General features: G+C 45.1%; 1 protein-coding gene across 6 annotated transcripts in view; it reads left to right on the top strand.

Annotated features, from left to right (window-relative positions):
- sgcd (sarcoglycan, delta (dystrophin-associated glycoprotein)) overlaps positions 1-23,299 on the top strand; it is a 350,931-nt gene that overhangs the window by 297,332 nt on the left and 30,300 nt on the right. For all 6 annotated transcript variants that reach the window (XR_014279371.1, XM_082549730.1, XM_082549729.1 and 3 more), the window contains one exon: positions 16,234-16,306. Coding sequence is in view for 5 of the 6 variants with exons in the window: in XM_082549730.1 (XP_082405856.1) it covers positions 16,234-16,306 (73 nt within the window). In the remaining variant the exon portion in view is untranslated. The remainder of the gene's footprint in view (positions 1-16,233; positions 16,307-23,299) is intronic.

Genomic DNA, 23,299 nt, shown 5'->3' with positions numbered 1-23,299 from the left:
TTGTGCTACAGCTTGGTCATACTAGTCAGTATATTTGCTTCGGTAACTGGCATCCGCATATTGGAAATGAAATCTTTGATTCCAAGTTAATTTGAAAAGGTGCTGGCTCTAAATCAGGACATGTTTATGCAGCATGAAGAACCTCGTTGGGCTCAATTTCCTCTGCTTCTCTGATAAGAAATTATCAGGTGATCTCGTCATGAAGTCTCTCTGAACATCTCTGTCCGTGCTGCAGGCCTTGCCTTTAGGCCCATGGAGTAGAAGCATGAAATACAGTTATTCTTGAACAATCGTGATGACCACGTGATGCTGTCGTGTTACAGGGATTTTAGAGGGAGCTTGCATGAATGGGACTTTTACAGCAACTAACAGAACCTCTAACCTCTCACAACCAATCAGCAAATACACCAATGTTTGTGTGACTATCACCAGCCAGTGTGTAGAGCTGTCTGTGACCGTGGCCTGAAGTGAGTGGATACCAGCTGAAACTAAATATTCTCTTTGTTAACTTAATATCTCTTTGAAAATTGTTATGAGAATAATAGCTACTACATAACATTAAGCTGAAGGTTATAGCTATTGTCTAAAATTAAAGATATTTCTTGTTGCATTGACCCAGGAGGAGGTCAACTTAAACCCAGTGGTGTGCAATATTCTGGCAGACACCCCGCACTCGCAACATTAACCAGAATGGGGCTTGAAAACCGAGCACTATATCCCACCATCGCTGCAAGAATGACAGAGAGGTCAGCTGCTTGCAGTGGAGCCAATTTGTCCGCAAGACAGAAGGAGGTAGCGCTCAGTTCGAGACTTAGTGGGGAGTCCTGCAGGTCTGGGATCATGTTAGTGACACAGTGTCAGCATTAGATGCTAGCCTGTGGCGAATAGTGCTAATGAAGACTACACCTGCCTCTTTCCTGCAGTGAGTTTTCTGCCATCGAGTCTCTTATTCTGTAATCTTTAAGCCAAGTTTCATCTTTCATCTACAGCATGTCTCGACAAATTTGCCTCTCCAGATTTATCCAGAAACTGCACGCGCTCTAATCTTCCAAGCCACAAGCAGCTCCTCGTACAGCACACCGTCGCTTTAGTGTCACTCTGCCCAGGATGGCAGCTTGTCACTCGGCGCGGGCTGCGATGGATGATGGCGGCTGACACTGTCGTCTCTGCCACACCAGCTTCGTTATACTGTCTCATGCTTTTGTTGCGATCACTGTCGAGCTCGCCTGTCACTCCGGCGGCATCTCTGGCTGCATATTCAGGCACGGGGGAAAAAAGTTGTAGAGAGCAGAAGTTAGGGAACGATATAACCCAGGGTAAATGATTTATATTCACCTGCAGTGTGGGAGAAATTGTCGGTGGCTTTTCACGTCTCTCCTTACAGTCTGTAATCTGCTGACTAGATACTGTACGTGAGGAGCTGAAGTGGAGGTGAGCAGCAGGGATCCATCTGTCACCTGGCTGCCATAGTTAGCTTCTCCGTTTGACTCACGCTCACGTTTTCCTTCTGCTTTTTTACTTCGAGATGTTCATTTCCTTTTTCCCCTGTTTTCCTTCCCTTTCTATATCCAGGGCTTACTTTGATCTCACTCCCCCTTCTTTACTCCCACTAATCCGCTGGCTGCATACACTATTTGACAGCCTAAAACTTACTGTCGACATGCAGAATTGCCCTCTTTAATAAAAAGCTGCTGATTTCCTTCCACCATTCAGAGGAGAAAGGGCAAAGCGTCTCAGCAGGGAGCGCTGGCTATTTATTAGAAAAGGCTGCAGGCTACACCTCCAGTCTGACTGAAATACTAAAATGGAAGAATATGCCATACTCTGCAGAGGAGGGGGAAGGGGGAGAGGGAGAATTAATAAACGGAGAGAATTAAACTTTGAGGTGTCGTAGGGTCCCGGCCAGCAGGACTCTGAGGCTCCTCACCTCCAGGAGTTTGCAGATTTCATGTGATAACGGCTCAGTTGTGATTCCACGTGAGTTTGACTGGCCCCTCACTGTCATCGTCTTGGGGTGCTATCGTGTCAGTTTGTCAAGTTTCATCCATCAGTGAACTACGACTAAAGTTTTAAGGCATGGTAAAGACACAAGGAGGGCACGCCAAAGTTTCTAAATCAAAGTGTGCCCGGCAGTATGGCAAATATGTGGCCTCTGAAAGAAATTAAAATAAAGATCATGAACAAACTTCAAGTTTTGGGCTTTTTCCCACATGCAGCACCAACCGCATGATTTAAGATATTCAAAACAGCTGATTCACTGCCAGAGCCCTGTAGTGTTTTCAAGTTTGCAGAAAAATTCTGCAAAAGCACAGAAAATGCAAAGGAAGCTGAATAAAACCGAAAGGAAAGAGGGGAAAAAACACAATCTAACAGTAGTGTTTTGGGGGGTGTAATAACCTGACAGACCAGCTATGGACGTGAGGAAAACCAAATGTTCAAACAATCGCACTGAGACACACTTAAAAGAAGCAAAAGGTTCATCTGTGTTGTGAGGGAGAAAAAGATTTAATCACAAGATTCATATAATACTGTAAATAAATGTTTGCTATTAGCTGTTTACCGTTAGCTTGCGACTTCCGCAGCTGTTCCGTGTTATTCCCAAAACACGGATCTACTTTGTTTTCACATCTTTTTAAAAGGTTTTTTAGCTTTAGCAGCTGTTGCGTTTATCCAACCTCCGTCTTGTTTGGCGTGCTTTTCCAGTATTTCTGCTGTTGCTATCTGCTGTTGCTTTCTTAAGTTGCAGTGCGCTTGACTTCTCAGGGCCACCGTAGTCCTTCTCCTTTCACTGCCCCCAGGACTTTACAGTAGAAACACGCTAAAGTGTCAAAGCAGTCATCAGAGCTAATTAGCTAGCATTAACTACCAAACACTCGTTTCTGGGTCGTTATGAGTCGTAGTGTAGTAAATGCCACTGACAAACCAGGTAGGAGTGGTAAATAAAAACAAAACACAGACTTTATATAAAACCCAAACAGATTTTTTTGCCTCCACATTTGAAAAATTTAAAATTAGCTTAGCGGTAAGCGCCTCTTGCATTAGCATTGCCTCTTGAATTAGCTTGCATTAGCACTGCTATATACTTGAAATGGTTAGCGGGATTTTTATTCCCTGGTTTTGTGTTTAGTATGTTGTATTAAATTATATGTTGCACCTTGTTATTTTGATAACTGGGCTTTTTAAACCCTGTCATCACGCTCGTATTCACATTTTCAGTGCTTTCGAATCAATTACCACTCTCATTTGTCTCTCTACACATCCAGATAACAAACACCTTCTCTCAGCTTTCAGACTCATTCTGGGAAATGTAGGCAATCACCAGTTGCAGCAGAGGTGTTCGAGACAGATTGAGGGAAATTGGGTGTACCAGGAAAGTAAATTACAACACTTCATCACAAAATCACTACGCAGTGCACTGAACATCACAAATCGGTTTTATCCAACGCCGTCAGAGCAGAATTTTCTCTGACAGGATGAGAGTGGGTTTCATGCAGTTGGACGTCCAGTCAGCGGTCATAATTTCATGGTTAAAAAACCGGAACAGCAGCAAAGATTTGCTGAGCTTTCACCAGCAGTATTTTATGGATCTGTATGTGGGTGTGTGTGGCTTTCTTTGAAAGGTTACAGATCCCACGGGGCTGTTATCATCTAATCAGTTGTTAGTTGTGCGTGCAAATTAGATGAGATTGAATTGAAAGATGAATGTGTAACTGCTGGTTAATTACATCCAGCAGGGCTTTGTCTGCTTCCTATAATTATCATGTAAATGCACTTTTTATGGGGAACATATACGTTAGCGACTTACTGTGTGAGCAGCAGGTGTGTGCATGGAAGAAAGTGACATTAAATTTCATGGAAGATCAAACCCTGTATCAAACCCAGCACTGTATATTGCATGGCCATGGCCATAAAGTGAAGATAGTTTAAATTCAAATTGTACATTTTTTTATTGTGCATTAGTGGCATATTTTTTCCACCCACAGGGAATTGTGGCAGATTTGGGGACACATCTGTCGCTTTCTTTCTGTTCATGTTCATTTGAGTTTGAGCAACTAACTAGAAACCCCGGGAGCTTTCTGGGATTTGTCTCAGCACGCGCAGAATCTATCAGTGCCATCTGAAGAGGTGTAGATGCTATACCTGCTACCTGTTGTCATGGAAAGAGAGCTGACGTTGAAGGCTAACCTGTATATTTACTGCTAAATGTATGACACAAAGGGTGTCTGTGCTCAGCCTCAGAGACAGAGTGAGGAGCTCATTTACTAACATTCAGTAACTTCGGAGTACACAATTGTGACTGGGGCAATGCTTTGTAATGTACTGACATTGCACCTCTGACAGTGGGCATTTACTCGCAGCAGTCTTGAACTTCTAATGACTATTTTGTACTTTCATGTAATGTATGGTGCATATAGGTATATCCTAATATCTGCGACAAATGCTAATGTTACCAGACCTCAGGAAGGCTAACACATGCCCTACTACTGCACCACCATGCTACCAATAAACATGACAGATGCAGAAGAAAACCCACAGAAACTAAATCAGCTCTTCATTTAACTTGAATAAATAAGGAAATGTCAAGACCTTCAAAAATAAGAGTAAAACTCATATTTTAATTAATTTGTTTTAGCTGAACAGATACTGGACCTACCAAAATAAAGTTGCAAATATGACCCTTTTTAGTTCTTGCAAACCTGTATGTATCTTTAGGACCTTCAAAAATACACATAATTATCTTGAGGTCCAGTATTGGCCCTAAGGGTGTCTAGATGTAGGGACTATTACTGGACACCTTTTTCTGAGGGTGTAGCTCACAGTTCTAGTGAAGGCCACAATGTTAAATCAACTTTTCTATGATTACTGTATCTGAAGCGTCTTAAACCTTACCATCTGCCATCAAAACAAGTTTGGGTCACTGGACTCAGACCATTAAAAGCATGTTCCTAGAGGGTAGCTCCAATAAAGGCTGGTGAGAGTGCACCCGGGATAAGATAGATGGTTGATGGACGTCTGGAAGATGCATGCAACTCAAGACTTATATTGCTGATATAGGCGACGGAATAAAGAAAAGATTCTTCAAAAGATCAAAGAACAAAGGCAAAATTATTATCCGACACGTAGAAGCATGGTGACATCAAATCTCACATCAACAAGTGTGGCTCCAAAACGAAGCCCCAGAGGTGGCAACTGGGTCCCAAAACTGCAGGTCCTCTAATCAGTGCAAGAGTGAGTGAATCCCCGTAGACATTAAAAACCTGAACACTGTGACGGTTTTGGTCTCTATTGCTTATATTCACCTGTGTACCAGCTGGACTGTGGTTAAACTTTGGTGTCCCTAACCTGTTTCAATTTGTGTTGAGGCTTGAAATGTGCATTATCAGCTCTCAGTCACGTTGAATGAAGCTGGGCCCTTTTAGCTCTCTGCAAGACTCGAGCTCAGCTAATAGAAACTGGACTTCTCCATCAGGTTTGTGGTGTTTGTGCATCTGTAGTATATTTTTAATGAAACTCTCTGATTAAGAATATGTCTTTCTGGTTGCTTTGTTGTGGATTGGCATCATCCCTCCTTGGCTTTCTACCAGCAAAATAGTTTTTAATTGACACCCTTGGCCAAATAGCGACATTTCTATGTAAGATAAGATAAGATAAGATAAGATAGAACTTTATTAATCCCTCGGGTGGGTTCCTCTGGGAAATTCGACTTCCAAAAAAAGCACAGCAACGACCGAAGTTACAGTTACAGAACTGTTATATATATATATATATATACACACACACACACACACACATATATATAAATACAGAGACAAATATAAATAAAATATACAAAGGGGATAAATAGAATAAATAGGAATAAAAAATAAAAATACAAGTGAATTGCACATTTCAAGTATTGAGTCTATTGCACTGTTGACTATTTACAAAAAGTATTGCACAAGGTATTGTACAGTGAGGTGAAGAGGCACTGCAGCTTAGTTGTTCCCCCTCCTTTGTCCTCCTGTTTCCCCTCCCTCTCCCCTCCAGAGAGGAGTTAAACAGTCTGATGGCGTGTGGGACAAAGGAGTTTTTAAGTCTGTTAGTTCTTGTCTTGGGGAGAAGCAACCTGTCACTGAACAGACTCTTCTGATTGTTTATGGCCGTGTGCAGAGGATGCCCAGCATTGTCCATAATGTCCATCAGTTTCTTTAATGTCCTTTTCTCTGCCACTGTCACCAGAGTGTCCAGCTTCATGCCGACCACAGAGCTAGCCCTCCTGATCAGTTTCTCCAGCCTGGATGAGTCCTTCTTTGCTGTGCTGCTCCCCCAGCACACCACAGCATAGAAAAGTACTCCAGCAACCACCGACTGGTAAAACATCCTCAGGAGCTTCCTGCAGATGTTAAAAGACCTCAGCCTCCTGAGGAAGTACAGTCGGCTTTGGGCTTTTTTATACAGGTGCTCTGTGTTGCATGACCAGTCCAGTTTATTGTCCACCCACAGCCCGAGATACTTGTACTTGTTGACCACCTCCACCTCCTCCCCCTCTATCTGAACTGGCAGTGGACCTTCTCTGGACCTCCCGAAGTCCACAACCAGTTCCTTAGTCTTTGAGGTGTTGAGTTGCAGGTGGTTTGTGTGACTCCATGCGACAAAGTTCCTCACCAGACTTCTGTACTCCTCTTCCTGATCATCCCAGATACACCCCATGATGGCCGTGTCGTCTGCAAACTTCTGAATGTGGCATAATTCAGAGTTGTAGCAGAAGTCAGAGGTGTACAGGGTGAAGAGAAGAGGGGACAGCACAGTTCCCTGTGGTGCTCCTGTGCTGCTGACCACTGTGTCAGACGTGATGTCCTTCAGCCTGACGTACTGTGGTCTGTCGGTGAGGTAGTCGGAGATCCAAGCCACCAGGCAGGGGTCCACCTCCATCCTGTTCAGTTTTTCCTGAAGCATACAGGGCCGGATGGTATTAAAGGCACTGGAAAAGTCAAGAAACAGGATCCTGACCGTGCCTTTTCCCCCATCCAGGTGTGAGTGGGCTCTGTGTAGGAGGTACAGGATGGCATCCTCCACTCCGACACCCACCTTGTATGCAAACTGTAGTGGGTCCTGGGCATGTTGTACCTGTGGTCGGAGGAGGTTGAGGAAGAGCCGCTCTAGAGTCTTCATAAGATGTGACGTCAGTGCCACCGGTCGGAAGTCATTCAGCTCATTGGGCCGGTTCTTTTTGGGGACCGGGACGATGCAGGATGTCTTCCATAGGGCGGGCACTCTCCCCAGTCGTAGACTGAGGTTGAAGACTCGTTGTAGCGGCTCCCCAAGTTCAGCAGCACACGCCTTAAGCATCCTAGGACACACCTTGTCTGGGCCTGCTGCCTTTCTGGGGCGAAGCTTCCTCAGTTGCCTCCTGACCTGATCCACTGTGACACTGGGAGATGTTTGGGAGGAGGGGAGGGGGGGAGATGTCTTGCTGCTGAGAGAGGGATTGGAGGAGGGGGGTGTCATGGTGTCAGGAAGGGGGGAAGCGAGGGAGGCAGGAGAGTGGGGAGAGGACTCTGTAGTGAAGGTGAGGGTGAGGGTGGGGGGGTTGTGGGCTGGTCAAACCTGTTGAAGAAGTTGTTGAGTTCGTTTGCCTTCTCCACAGTCCCCCCCACTGTGCTTTTCTTGGTGTTGTGGCCTGTGATGGTTTTCACACCATTCCAGACCTCCCTCATATTGTTCCTCTCCAACTTCTGCTCCACCTTCCTCCTGTAGGTGTCCTTTGCTTCCCTCAGGCAGCGTTTCACCTCCCGCTGTGCTGCTTTCATCTCCTCCTTCACTTTGCTCCTGAAAGCCTTCTTCTTCATGTTGAGGACAGCTTTGACTTCCTGTGTTACCCACGGTTTGTTATTAGGATAACACCGTACCGTCTTAGCAGGGGCGACTGTGTCCACACAAAAGTTGAGGTAGTCTGTAAGACAGTGTGTCGCCCCCTCTATGTCCTCACCATGTGGGTTCAGGAGCACATCCCAGTCTGTGGTGTCATAGCAGTCTCTCAGAGCATCCTCCTTTTCTGGGGTCCATCTCCGGATGGAGCGCGTTGTGACAGGCTGCCTTTGGACGAGGGGTGTGTATTGTGGCTGTAGGTAAACCAGGTTGTGGTCTGACTTCCCTAGTGGGGGGAGGGGGGTGGCTCTGTATGCATCTCTCACATTAGCATACAGTAGGTCAATTGTCCTGTTGCTCCTTGTGGGACAATTCACAAACTGGTGAAAAGCAGCCAGAGTAGAATCCAGTGTGGCATGGTTAAAGTCTCCAGATATAATAATGAAAGCCTCGGGGTTTTGTGTCTGAAGTCTTGCTGTGACTGTGTGTATTTTCTCACAGGCAGCTGTTGCGTCGGCCCTCGGAGGGATGTAAACACACACACAGATCACATGACTGAACTCCCGAGGTAGATAATATGGCCGCAAGCTAACAGCTAGCAGCTCCAGGTCCGGACGGCATACCGAAACTTTAACGGAGACGTGTCCAGGGTTACAGTATCTGTTGTTAACGTAGACAATGAGTCCCCCACCTCTGCTTTTTCCGCTGGCCTGCGTGTCCCTATCGGCTCTCACGGATGTGAAACCGCATAGGTCTACGTTAGCCTGCGGCGTTAGCTCGGTTAGCCACGTCTCCGTGAAGATAAACAAGCTGCACTCACGGTATAGTCTGTGGTTGTTCAGAGCGCACAGTTCGTCAATCTTATTCTGTAACGAGTTCACGTTGCCCATGATCACTGTCGGGATTGATGGTTTGAATCGCCTCCGGTGATCCGCTCTCCTCGCTCCAGCTTTGCAGCCTCTGTAGCTCCTCTTTAGCTCGGCCGGGATGTTATGTCGCATGCCGGTCTGTCCCTTTGTTTTTAGTGCCAGCAGCTCCGCTCTCGAATAAATGAAGGAGCTGGTTCCAGAAGTTTTGAAAAGTGCATTATCCATCTTGTATCGCTATATCTAAGAGGTATAAGTAGAGGAAGGTGAAAAAAACTTTGAAAAACCTAGTCTAAAAAAGTTAAAGTTAAGAAAAAAGGTGCGGTGTTGCAGAGCTACTTGGAAAGGCTGCCGTCACTCCAGCGCCATCTTGCATAGTCATCTTGCAGCGCCATCTTGCAGCGCCATATGTGGCATCCACTTCAAGTCTCTCCGGTGATGACAAGTGTTTTGCTCCTTTTGTTTGTGTTATTATCAGCGTAGTTGTTCTTACCTGAAACTAAGTTGGATCGGCTGGTGAAAAACAAATATATCAGTTAGTACGAGAACACACAGAAGTTTTTCAGCATGTGAAAAATGTGTACAGCTTATTTTGCATTATTCACATAAATTCTTGAAGATAAATTCAGGACTTTGGTGTAGCGTTATTGTTGCTCATGTGTAGTCCACAACGGCCACCAATCACTGGAATTATTCCTGGAGGGAGCATCTTCTGGGCCTCGCGTGTCTCTGTATTTCATCACCTCCGAGACACTTCAAGACACAGATGATGGTATCTGCCCCTGGTCTGACTGCTCCCTCATAAACACCTCCACGCACACACAGACACACATATACATGGCCACGCATGGACACGCAGCTGCTCGCACGGCCACATTAATCTTTAATGGCTTCATTTATTTTCCCATTCGACCCCTCCCACGCCGGCCCGTGAACATGTCAGCGCTGTGACGTATTGCTGCTGTCTGCTCAGAATTCATGCGGCGCTTGTGACCAGAAAAATCAGATAAATCAAGTCTTATTCATGGAGGTGCACACGAATGGAGTCGTCACACTCTGCCTGAAAAAAAAGTGTTCCCACTACAGAATACCAATAATATCAGCGAGGCACAAATATAACATCTGGTGTGACAGTGCGTGGTGTTTACTGGGAGCATGAAGAGCTTCCACACCAACTTATTTCAGATTTTAGGACGGATCCTGATATTTGATTGTTTTAACTCGTATTCAACGTTCAGTTTGATGATTTAAAATGCAGATTTACATTCTACAATAAATTATTACATTGGATTCTGTAGCTCTAATGCACTTCTGGCTCTTCCACAGTGTCAGAGGAAGACAGTCATGGCAGATGGCTGCTCCTATCTGAGCCTAGTTCTACTGGAGGTTTCTTCCTGTTAAAAGGGAGTTTTTCCTTCCCACTGTTGCCAAGTCTTTGTGCATAGGTCATCTGATTGTTGGGGTTTTCTCTGTATCATTGTAATATAATTTCTCTCCATTACTTAGACTTAACCTTAAAGCACCTTGACGTGACTGTTGTGAGATGGTGCTGTGTAAATAAAACTGAACTTGAATAAGGTTTTGTGGGGAGCCTTGCTGCCATGTTTTTTACCAGCTTTCGACGGGGAAACTGAAGCAAGACTGGACTAGACTAGGCAGGCAGTGACACTGTTAAAAATACACTCAGGACCAATTACAAGGACTGGTTTTATGTGATTCAGCCCCAACTGTCATGGAAGAATTGGAGGTCATGAAACTCTGCTGTGAATAAATTTAGCAACAGTTTTCTTCCATTTTTTTTATTTTCAGATTTTAAATCACTTTACAAAATTACTTTGTCATTTCAAGAATGGTAGAGATTAAAAAGATTCAGATTGTTGGATCTCAGCTGTTTCTACTTTTGTTATGAAGTGGCTATATGGCAGACAGGATCTAGACCGAGACGCAGGACTCAGGGGGCAGAAATGAACTTGAACTCAGCTTTAATGTTGGTCATTCAAAAGGGTAAAAGAGAAAGTACAAAACACTTGACAATCAGCTGAAATCTCCAAGGGAAACCAGAAACGTACAATGATGAGCGAGGACATGACACCGGACCAGTGGAGACGGAGACAGCAACGATGGCGAGAGGAAACAGGTGGGAGGGCAGCTGATACTAAACCCAGAAGATGAGACAAGGGAAGCAGAACGAAATACAAAGTGAGAGTAATAATAGACTAACAAAATAAAACAGGAAATAACTAACAATGAGGCCAAGGCTCAAACATACAAACTTGGTACAGAAAGAGGGAAAAACTCCAGAGAAGACTGAGGGAACAGAATGGGAATGACTGCATGTAAATGTGAAAGTATGTTTAAAAGAGACGTTGACAACTTCTGAAGAGGACACACAAACACTAAGATATAATAGAACGCTAAAGATGAACTATACAGAACGATAATCCACCAAAATATGTTAATAAAAAATACACCTTCACTTCTAGGAAACGGTGTCTCTAAAACTGCCTTTTCTAAAAGCAGTTATCCTGGAGAATCTTTGTTGAGGAACATAAAAGTTATCTTCTTTTAAAAAATGATTCAACTGCAAATAAAACGGCAGCTCCAGACATCTGGGCGATTTGATAATAGAGAGTTTTAAAAAATGTCTGTACAATTTGAATTTTTTAAATGGGCTAATAAAGGTGGTGGAATTAGAATAAAGTGGCACTGGTTTTATCCTTTAAACTAGTGCGTTAAAGCAGAGTGACAGCCGGCAGCAAGGCAAAGAGCTTTTTGTTCTTTTTATTCCAAATGAGAGCTGGGATTTCTAATGTGAGGCTTCTGTTTTATCTTCACTCACTTCTCTGCTGGAAAGAGTAGAAGGAGGGGTGACATGCACTGAGGCTTACACTTCACTTTACATCTACGTGCTGCATCTCTAACTGACTGAGCAGGAGGCTTTTAAAAGTCACCAGCGCTTTCATGGGCTGCTGGAAATAGTTATTTGTCTTTCTCTAACCTTCAATTTCACATGAAAAAAACTGAGAAATTAAACTTTTTAAAATGCAGATTGAAAAGACTAAAGTACTTGTTCCCATTTATTTCCAGCGTGGACTGAAATATTGTAAAATATATTGACACACAAAGTGAAACATCCGATGCTGCTGATCTTGTCGTGACAACTGCCGCCCATTTGGGTGAAAACCAAAGCAGAACAGAAGCAGCTTCACCTGTAGCAGTGATTAAGAGGAGAGTCATCTATCCCATAAGGCCGAGCTGGAGCACCACTTTGTGTAAACAGATTTTATTTCCCTGAATGGCTGACAGGTTGATCTGTGTAATGAAAAGGGTTCACGAAGGACCAGGAGTGTAAACATCCACACATCGGGGAGTTTTGTGCATTAAATGCCTTTTAAATAAAAAATACACATCGAACAAACTAATCTGTTTCTGTACAGGTGAGTGTGCTGTTAAAGACTTTCAGTAGCTTCAAAACTAGTGTTGCACTTTGTTTCTACCAACATTAGCAGCATATATTCTTTATATATATTTTTTTTTTTATATTTACTAAGAAATGGCTTCTTTCTGTATATAAAAGAATGCCAGTGTACACTCAAATATTTATGCCCAAAATGCTCACTAATCTGTATACCATATTTTCCACGGCGCACTTAATATCCTTTAATTTTCTCAAAAATCGACAGTGCGGCTTATAATCCGGTGTGCCTTATGTCTGAATTCTGGTTGTGCTTACTGACCTCGAACCGATTTTATGTGGTAGACGGCGCTCAAAAAATCTGTCAAAAGATGTTTTTGTACGACCTTGGTAAGCTACGAAGCCGCACCTCTTGATGGATTGTTGGAGCGTTACAGCTACCATAGTCAGGAGCCTCGCGGAGTATCCTGTCTAAAACTCCGTCCCTTCAGGTCCCAAAGTCAAACGAACACTGCGGCATCACTGAGAGTTTAAAACTGTCTAAATTCTTTCATCTTTATTAAAATGATCAGCGTTGCTGCTTTACCAGGTGTAACAATTAATTTTAGCATCCAGGCATCCATGAAAATGATGGCGCGATATGGCAACCCCGCTTCTGTGAGTCTGCCCCAGGGCAGCTGTGGCTACAACTGTAGCTGCCTCCACCAGTGTGTGAATGTGGGAGTGAATGAATAGTGGAATTGTAAAGCGCTTTGAGGGCCCTGAAAAGCACTATATAAATGCAATCCATTATTAATGTCAATAAAACAGAATTTATTAGATTTAACTGAGTTTGAAGTTAGCAGGGAGTTAGCTCGCTAGTTTTCATCTAAACATGATATAGCATGTTCTGACTGAGAGATTTCTGAAAAAATTAAGACGTACAGCTCTGCTGTCACTTCCAACATAAATGAAGACAGAAAACTAAACAGCAGTGACGTTTGTAGGGTTACTGAAGTTGGGGTAGCTGGTATATAATGATGTGCTACGTTAGCTAGCTACACAGCTATGTTAGCATAGCATAAACACAGTGAAGCTGGAGGATGAACGCTAACCTTTTTCCACTTGTTAACGTGAGCGTTCCCGATGGTTATGGACAAATGCAATCGCAACGTAGGATGTTGTAAACGGACCAAACTTCAGATCATCCATCCACAATACGAGGTTAGCCATTAATATACTGCAACAACATGGGAATAGAGCAGCTGCCAGATAATTCAACATTAATGAATCAATGGTACGGAAGTGGAGGAGGCAAGAAGAATGAGTTGAGAAAAGTTTGACTTATCTGACTGTTTTGTTTCGCTTAATGCGCCTTACAATCCGGTGCGCCTTTTTAGTCTGAAAAATACGGTATATAGAGTTGTTAAAAACAGTAAATGTAATGGAAACCGTTCAAATGAAACCTACTTGATGGGTATACATTGATTTATACCAAGTATATTTAACTTCATGGTTAATTATTTAAATAACGAAACCCTTCATTTGATATATTTGAGCTGTTTTATGGTCTTTGTTTATGTTTATGAGGACAAAGAATGTAGCAAAAAAATTGACATTAAAGTCATATACATTTATCAGCCAATTTATTAGGCACACCTTTTCAACTGCTCTTTGAAGCAATTATCAGCCACTCACTTGGCAGCAGCTCATGAATTTATGCATGTAGACGTGATCAAGACAACCTGCTAAAGTTCAAACAGAGCGTCAGAGTGAGAAAGATTTAAGAGACTTTGAAAGGTGGCATGGGTGTTTGAAAATCCCAGTAGATCCCTGTCTGGCATAAACACTATCATTTCTGGGATTTATGGAGAATGGTCTGAAAAGAAGAAGATATCCGCCGAGCGGAGGTTCTCTAGGAGAAAATGTCCTGTTGATGTCAGCGGTCAGAGGAGAATGGCCAGACTGCTCTGAACAGGGAACAACTTTTTTTATAACCAGTGGATTTAAGTAATTTTCCTGATGACTTTCTGGTCTTAGTCATAAGTCTTGTGTTTTATTGAACTTGATGAACATGGTGTTCATTTTGTAAATGATGGTCTTCCTCAGAGTCAGAAAAGGAGGAGGAGCAGAATGTGGCTCCAGTACTGTATCTGTCATCACCTGTTACCTTTTGGTCTCTTGTAGGTTTGACAGTCTCATAATAGAAATGTCAAAGATTTGACGGGTTGAGAGGGACGCTGGCTTCACCTGTACAAACACACTCCATCGCTCTGAATTGAGGTTAAATGTCTGCAAATATTGTGTCTCACATAATTGGAATTTTTTTCTTTTAGTCCTCATCTGTCGTGGTACTTAAAAAGCCTGTCTCACAGCGAGGAGTGTTTGGGGTTCCAGAAGCGTGTCAAAATGTTTTGAAATGTATTTAGTCATGCCCATTGATCTGCACCTGATGCTTGGCTGATTTGATGTCCCTGAATGCTCCAGTTTACACGACCCGCTGCTGCTGCTATATTGGTGCTACGATCGATCAGGGCCCAGGGTTGAGGACCACCTGAGCATTACTTTGTATTTTAACAAGCACGGCACTATAAGTCATATGCAGGAGATTTAGGAACTCAGAATGTCAGAAACAACCAGAATATGGCTTAGCTGATGGCCTCGTTTAGGCTGTCGTTTTTAATACACGTCATAAAAACGCAAAAGTTAGTCGTGAGTGTGAATCCACATATCGGTGTTATTTTTGTCCATCCAAAGAAAATCAGAAAACAAAAATAAGATTTATGTTTTTCTCAGTTCTTCAGGAGTCTAACATAAGAAACAGCCTGGAGTCAAGAATAAGAGCTGGCGTCATTCCCATCTTACAAAGGCCTGGTCAGTGTTACATAAAAGATGTTGAGACCAGTGTTTCTCAGGCTCAGATGGAAGATTTAGAAAATACTTCCTATGTTCTTGGTACCCAGGAGAAGCTTGGCAATCACACTTCTTTGCAGTTCATGTTATCACCGCAATTCTCAACCTGTTCAATGCATTTTATACCAAAACAAAGTCTGTTAAGCACATTATCTGAGCAAAACCTTCCCTCAGTTCAACAACCACTCTTGCTATGTCCGATTAAGATCCGAGTGTAGTAAGATGTTTATATTGTACATCAAAGAAAAAGAACCCCAATGAACCACCAATCCATTATGAGCAGCGCTTGGCAATGGTGGGGAGGAAGAACTCCCTTTAAACAGGAAGCGGCGTCCAGTAGAATCAGAGCCAGGGGCAGACATGTTTGAGTTTAAGACTTGGGATGTTTGAAAGAAGAGATGGTTGCTGTCCAGGTGTGTGCTAAGCAACATGTTAGCATTAGCCTACACCTTCCAGTAGATGGTAAACTGGGACTGAGTGCTGTTGGCGTGTCCAGTTTGGGTGAAACCAAAAGACCAGCAGCTTTTCTCTTGAGCTGGTCCTTAGTTTGTCTGCACTGGTGGTTTGTTAGGGGAAATGTGTGTGTGTGTAAATCATTTACAACTTTTTGTGCGGTTATAAGTTGAAGTTGTTGTTTTTTTTATTGGCATGTCATTTGGGAACCACAACTCTCTGCAAAACTACTGAACTTTACACCAATAAGATGATTTCTGCTTTTCCAAACAGTGAGTCTAAAGATAGAGGGAAGTATATATGAGTTCTGAGAACAGTGAAATTGTGGGTTATTAATAAAGTTTCGACTTTGGAGGGGACTTCATTTCTGGGTAACAGTCTCGTGTTTTCTCTTTTTTCAATAATGTTGATGTCTGAAACACACACACTGGGTTCCTTCATGAAACAAGAGCAGTTGCTTCTTTCTCTCACTGAGAGTCACTTCACAGCTTAGAGGAGGTGATGAAGAAAAGCTGAAGGAATCTAAACAGCAGACAAAGCTTATTTTTACATTATTATTTGCCCCAATTGTTGCTTCTTCTTTTTTTCATCTCAAATGTGTGTATCCGTGTGTGTGTCTACTATATCAGTGATGCGAGCTGAGCTGAGGGCCGCTGTGCCTGCTGACTGGAGCCGTATAGATCAGCAGAGTGTTGGAGATTATGTCCATTGATCGGACAGGAGGGGTTTGTGGTTTGATTCTGTGTTTTGTGATTTCAGGGGCCGAAGGAGCCGTGTTCAGCAAATCAGTGGAGACGCCGCATGTCAGAGCTGAGCCGTTCAAAGAGCTGCGGTGAGTCTTTCCACGGCACACAGCAAGCGCTCGGTCTCATGCAATACATGACCCTGAGTTCACGTCAAAGCTCACAAATACTGCAGCAGTGTAGTGAAATAAAGTGCTCACAGAAAACCAGATCAATCCATCACATCGGTACACCGCACAGATGGCACAAATTATGGGAATTAATTAATGGAAAAGCATTTGAATGAATGTGAATCGGATTGACAAAACTGAGGTACACTTCAACTGCACTCCTATGGCAGGAGCGTAAAGATTACACTGCTTTGATGCCCTTTCTGACTTTAATAATACCAATAAGTTGCAAAAATGATCACCCTCTTGTATTCAGTAAGACTTCAGAGTATAACCGAGACCACAAACATATCACAAAACGCGAGGTTTTTATTCACATAACAGTTAAAAGGAGCTGAGAGCCTTTTTCACACAGACTTCTACACAATGAGGCTTATTTTGCAACTAGAAAAGTTGCCCCCTGTAGGCCATTAAAGAGAATGCAGGATTAAGGCACTTATGAGTTGTTTTACTGCAGTACTTAAGTGGTACAGCAATAAAAATTAAAACAGCTAATATGATTATTCTGGGAGAATATTCCATTTTTAATAAAAAGTGGTTAAATCTTGGCGATACTAGTTCCCTGACATTCTCCCATTAATTGTCATGGTCCTGGGTCTCTGACACACTATTTGAAGCCTGTTCTGGATTTTTGGTTTGGTTATCTGGAATTAGATATGTTCAAGGTCCTGAAACCCTTTGACTTTTGTTATGTATATGTCTTGGTTCTTCATGTTAGTTCCCCTTCGTTTCCAGTCTGTCCTAATCTCGTCTCTGTGATTGGTATCACCTATGTGAAGTCATGTCCCAGTCGTGTCCCTGTGTTCTGTCTCCATCGTTTTCTGTTTTCCCCGTCTGTTCTGACAAGTTCATGTCTTAGTCTTAGGCTGTATCCCAATTCACGGTCTGCAGCCTTAAAGGCCGCATTTCAAGGCCGATTACGTCACAGCGGTGCGCCGAAGGCTGTCCCAATTCAAAGGCTGCTCGAAATGCGGCCCTGAAATGCGTCCTTCATTTCCCTGAATTTTAAGGATGTGGCGGTGTAGACTTTGTGGCCCAACATATCCCAGAATGCATAGCGCGGCGGTGGGTGTGGATAACTTTGCTGAAAAAAAACGGCGGATGAGGGGCAGCCGAAGAGTAAACTTTAAGTAAGTACTGAATATTATGTCACTTATTTATGTGCAAATGTTTAATAACGAAGAACATTAAAACATTACTGTTGGCCACATGTCGGCAAAGTTATGTGACATTAGTGACGTTTGTACTAACTTGGTTTTAAAGCCTTTACTTTAAAATATACGCCGTTCAATAGCTGAGCTTAATCAGAGAATGATCAAAGCTCATGTAGAAACAAACAAATGAACAAAAGATTTTCTCCTTCATTTCTGTCAAACACAGCTGTATGACACGTTTCCAGCTGTTAGTATCATGGTTGCTAGGCAACCTGGGCAGCGCAACGGAGGCTAGACCGTCCCATTTCACAAGCCTCGCACTTCCGGCCTTAGCGGTCTTTGAGTACGCGGCCCTTGAGGATCGTTGAGGCTGCGTACTTTAAGGCTGCAGACCCTGAATTGGGATACAGCCTTAGTCTCTGAGCTAGTCACTTCCTGTATCATTTTGATTCAGGGTCAGTTTCACGTCCTCATCAGTGATGAGTCTGTTCAGCTGTGTGCTCCAGGTGTGTCCACTCTGCCCTAATCTCCTCCTGTGTTCATGTCGGGTCCTCTCATGGTGTGTGACTCTCCAGTCGTCGTTTGTTCCTGTTCGGCTCCATTGTTGTTTTCGGGTTTTTGTTTCCTTCGCCTTTTTACCCGCATTTAAATGAAGCTGTGATTTTGACGTCCTTCACACTTTGATCACCACACGCTCGTTCACATGACAATACCAGTTCCCTGACATTTTCCCCAAAGAAAATCCTGATTAATTCAGCCTCGCAGGTCCCTTCTTGTAAAATTGAACAGTGAACTGTTGTAAAACAATGAACAGAATAAACCACTTAAAGCCAGATGATGACTATGATGAAAGATTTTGAGGTAGAACAGCTATCAGTCAAATTCAGCTCAGACTGAGTGTGTGGCTCCGTACTTCGTCGTTCCTCTCCACGGTGTACATGGTGTGTGTTTGCATGTGTGTGAGGCGTGGATGTCTCCGTGGTGTAAACGTCTTGTTTATCATCTTTCTCCCGTCTGTGCTGTCAGATGTGATGACAGTCAATCAGAGCAGAAAGTGAGCGAGACGGATTCCTGGTGTGACTGTGGATAACGGGACGTAGGGATGTCTGCGAAGGGAAAAAGGAAAGTTGGAACAAGAAGAGATAACGTCCACACGGTCAAGATTAATACTGGTCAGCGAGGGTAGCCTTTTTCTGTTGAGCTCTTGTTTATTAATAATGTTTGTTCACCTATTTTACCTGATTAGACCTCTCCTCAGGACTGACGGGGTGTGTAGAAACTAATTGGTGTCTTTCTCACTCTCCTATTGCAACCATTAAATTTGCTCCACTTCCCATCACAGATCCGCCCACGTATACTCTACAGTAGCAGAACGCTAATCAACCAGAACAAATGCTGCGAGTGTGTGGGTGGGTGTGTTTGATGGGTATGTTTTGATGGAGAAGTGAGTCTTATTTGCCTTTACTGAAATACAGACTTTTTCACTTCTCATTCGTGTCCGCCCAAGAAGCTCGTTTGTAATTCTGTAAACCAGAGGCTATTTAGGTCTGTTTCTGTCAGGGTTCCTGGGTCGGTGACCCAGTATTTTCAGTTCACGTTCACTGTTTATCTTCTGCCTGTTCCACTTCCTGTTTTATTGTGTTAGCCTTGGTCCATGTGCATTATGTTCCGTCCTCTTCCCGTTTATCATTAGTTCATTATGTTCAGCTGTGTACTCACCAGGTTCTAATCTCTCATCACTCAGCCTGTGTATTTATGTCCCTCAGTTCAACCAGTCCAATGTCGTGTCATTGATGTTGATGTCGTCCCTCCGTCTGTATGTTCAGTTAGTCAGCCAGCCATTCTTCCAGTCTTTCAGCCAGCCAGTCACTCCATCTGTCCTGCTTTGTTCACTCACCCTCCAATAAATCCTCTTCATTTCTGCATCGTGAGTCCAGCGTTTGGGTCATCTCTTCCACGCCTCCACACACAACCTCTGACAGAATGACACGACCCGTGCCACGAAGACACGATGTGGACCCAGCGGACTCGGACCTCTTCGAGCGGCAGGACGCAGCGCTCTCCATTTGGGCGGAAAAACTCAAGGAGAGACAGCGGCTCTTCGCGGAGCGAGAGCATGTCTTCGAGGGCACTCGCTTGGCTCTGGGCGGGCCTCGGAGACGCCGCGTTCCCCCACCTGCTGCCTCACCTGCACCGGAGCATTTGCCGCGGAGAGTGGACGTTTCACGCCGCGTTGCGGCCGCTCCCTCTCTCGCCGCTCCGCTCCTCGCTCACACACCTGCCGCCTCATTCGCCGGACCTCCACCATCGCCACGGCACAACGGCTACGCCTCCCACCTCGGCTCAACGGAGGCTACCGCGCCAGAGGCTCAGCTGTTTATCCCGGCCGCTTCCTCTTCCCGGAGAAAGCGGCGCACACGCCGCCATAAAATGGACTATTTTCAGCAATTCCCAGTGGTGAGTTCCAGCGACTGTTTTCCACCCTCGTTTGACTCTCCACTTCAACCCAATAATAAACCCATCTTTGATTCATGGGACGTTTCCCTCCTAGAGGAGGAAGTGGACTGGGAAGAGTTTTTCTGCTCTGCTCCTCCAAAGACTGTAAATAGTGGTGGCAGGAAAACCCGAACATTCTCCCATACACCTGCCAGTAACACACACACCGTCACTATTTCCACACCCATTATTCAGCCATTTCCCACCAGCATGGGGGCCCAGTCTACGCCCACACCAGTGCCAGCTCCCAGGAGGAGGGCAGCTGCGACCCGGTCTAACTCCACACCCGCTTCTGTTTCTCAGGTGGGGGTGACTGGTGTCCAGCCGCCTTCCGTGCCCGTCCCAGCGCCCAGGCTGAGGGCAGCCAGAACCCAGCCTGACCTCCCTAGAGACTTGGAAGAGCTAACCGGTTCACCCGCTACGTCACCACTTCATCCACCTCCTGACCCAGCCTTTCACGCCCTCGCACTATCCCTAGTTAGATTAGCTGAACTGTCCCCTGCCCAGGCACCAGCCTTACTAGCCCAAGCCGTAATTTTATCTCCGTCACTAGCTCAATCTGTAGCTCAGCCAGTAGCCACACCAACCTCAGCTCCGTCGTCAGCCTCACCTACCCCTGTTCATCCCTTAGCATTTCCACTCCAGTCAGTTCCCGCACCTGCTGTTCAGCTTCCACTCCAGTCAGTTCCCTCACCTGCAGTTCAGTCTCCTCCTGCCCTCCAGTCACCTCCTGTAGCTCAGTCCCCTCCTGTCCTCCAGTCACCTCCTGTAGCTCAGTCCCCTGTCCAGTCAGTCCAGTCGCCCCCTGTTTCCCAGTCGCCGGTCTACCATCTTGTTCAGTTCCCGGACCTGCAGCCACAGCACCCAGAGCCAGCTGTGAGCCTTCCTGCTTCTCAGCCAGGGGTTTCCGCACCCGCTGGCCCGGCCGCTCCTCAGCCAGGGGTTTCCGCACCCGCTGGCCCGGCCGCTCCTCAGCCAGGGGTTTCCGCACCCGCTGGCCCGGCCGCTCCTCAGCCAGGGGCCTCCGCGCCTACTGGCCCTGCCTGTCTCCGGCCAGAGGCCTCCGCGCCTGCATCGCCCGGCCCGGCCTCTGCCTCAGCTGCACCCACGCCCGGCCCGGCCTCTGCCTCAGCTGCACCCACGCCCGGCCCGGCCTCTGCCTCAGCGCCTTCGTCTGCTGCAGCCTCAGCGCCTTCGTCTGCTGCAGCCTCAGCGCCTTCGTCTGCTGCAGCCTCAGAGCCTTCGTCTGCTGCAGCCTCAGAGCCTTCAGCCTCGCCTGGGTCTGGAGCTAAACGGCCATTTTCTAGACCGCTGGCTAGGCCACTGGCCGGGCGCCGTCGCCTTCCGCGCGGTCGGCCCCCGGACCAGTGCTGTCGCCGTTGCCGTCCGCACGGTCGGCCCCCTGAACTGTCTCGTCTCGGCCACGGGCCGCGTGGACGCCCACCTGAACTGTCTCGTCTCGGCCACGGGCCACGGGGGCGCCCACCTGAACTGTCTTGGTGTGGACTCCGTCCCTCCGTCCTGGGCCCCCTCCGCCCACCCTGTTCTGGTTTTTTTTTCTTTCTCTTTTGGCCGTCGGGTGCCGGCCTTTGGAGGGGGGGTACTGTCAGGGTTCCTGGGTCGGTGACCCAGTATTTTCAGTTCACGTTCACTGTTTATCTTCTGCCTGTTCCACTTCCTGTTTTATTGTGTTAGCCTTGGTCCATGTGCATTATGTTCCGTCCTCTTCCCGTTTATCATTAGTTCATTATGTTCAGCTGTGTACTCACCAGGTTCTAATCTCTCATCACTCAGCCTGTGTATTTATGTCCCTCAGTTCAACCAGTCCAATGTCGTGTCATTGATGTTGATGTCGTCCCTCCGTCTGTATGTTCAGTTAGTCAGCCAGCCATTCTTCCAGTCTTTCAGCCAGCCAGTCACTCCATCTGTCCTGCTTTGTTCACTCACCCTCCAATAAATCCTCTTCATTTCTGCATCGTGAGTCCAGCGTTTGGGTCATCTCTTCCACGCCTCCACACACAACCTCTGACAGTTTCTCTGTGCGTATCCTCCTGGGTGATGCCACCGCTTATCGCGGAGGTGCTTCACCAGGCAAAGTTTATATAAAACTAATTTAAAAAACAAAAAAGGTCATTACTCACTAGGTATAACGTAAACAGCAACAGACCTAGAATGCCTTGTGGCATTTCCATCCCATTAGTAATGCGCAAGCTGAGTAGAAGTTTCTGGCCCTGCTTCATTTATTTGTAATGTGCATGGAGAAGAGGACATTACAGTCAAAACTAATTTAAATTCTTAAATCAGATAGATTTAAAGGTGTATTACAAATATCTGTAAAGTTATGACCCTGATTAAGGATGTGATGTGATGCTGTCCAGAGACTGAGGGTGTCAGAAAGTATGCTGACCTTTACAAAGTAGTTTTGCCCCAAAGGAAAATCAAATTTTAACCTTCCAGACCAAGTTGTGTTTGTCTTAAACCGAACAGATATAGAAACTCAGTTGCTGTTTTTTAGAGTGCCACCATAAAAACGTTGCAGTTTTCCCAGCACATCCATATGCTTACATTATTAATTATAGATCCATCAGAGCACTTTTTTATGCAAGGTAGCTCATAATGTAAACAAGTTTAACTTCCAGCCCTGCTAAACACACTCAGTACAGACTTACATATATATCTTTTTTTTTTTTTTTTTTAAGGCAAAAAGTCAATCCCCTGATGCCCTATATCTACAGTCGTGATCCAGAAAACAGTGGTTGGAGACAATGGCACCTGTGTGCAATGAACTTCGCTCTCATTGTCTTTGAAACAGCTGCTATGAAGATGAGAACCAGGTCAAAGCAAGTCCTGGTGTGTTGCAACAGTCAAAGCAACAATAGGATGGAGTCAGTCCACTATCAGTTTGTAATTGGTCAAATTGGCAGTTAAAAGCAATCTGTAATCTGCCAATTAACTGTTATAAATCGCTCATCTGTTCCCATCTGTTGCAAATCTGTTGCTGTTTGCATACACAGAAATTCGCATTAAACAGAAATTCACATGAACTGAACCCAGCCAGTTGGCAATCTGTCTGGCAAATTTTTGCAAAACTTCACTAATCTGTCTGAGAGTGACTGCACTCAGTCCAAGTTGGACCAGGATTGTTTGGAGGCATGCTACCTCCCACCGGGCAACCTGTGCAATTGGCTTGCCATCAAAACTAGTCATCCATAGGTTGATAGTCTTGTACACTCAATGCAGTCAACCACCAGTTTGTCATACT

The sequence above is a fragment of the Aulonocara stuartgranti genome, assembly GCF_965226115.1.
Source record: "Aulonocara stuartgranti genome assembly, chromosome: 10".
NCBI classification, from domain to species: domain Eukaryota; kingdom Metazoa; phylum Chordata; class Actinopteri; order Cichliformes; family Cichlidae; genus Aulonocara; species Aulonocara stuartgranti.
The sequence above is the reverse complement of the archived record's forward strand: the minus strand, read 5'-3'. Positions and strand labels throughout refer to the sequence as shown.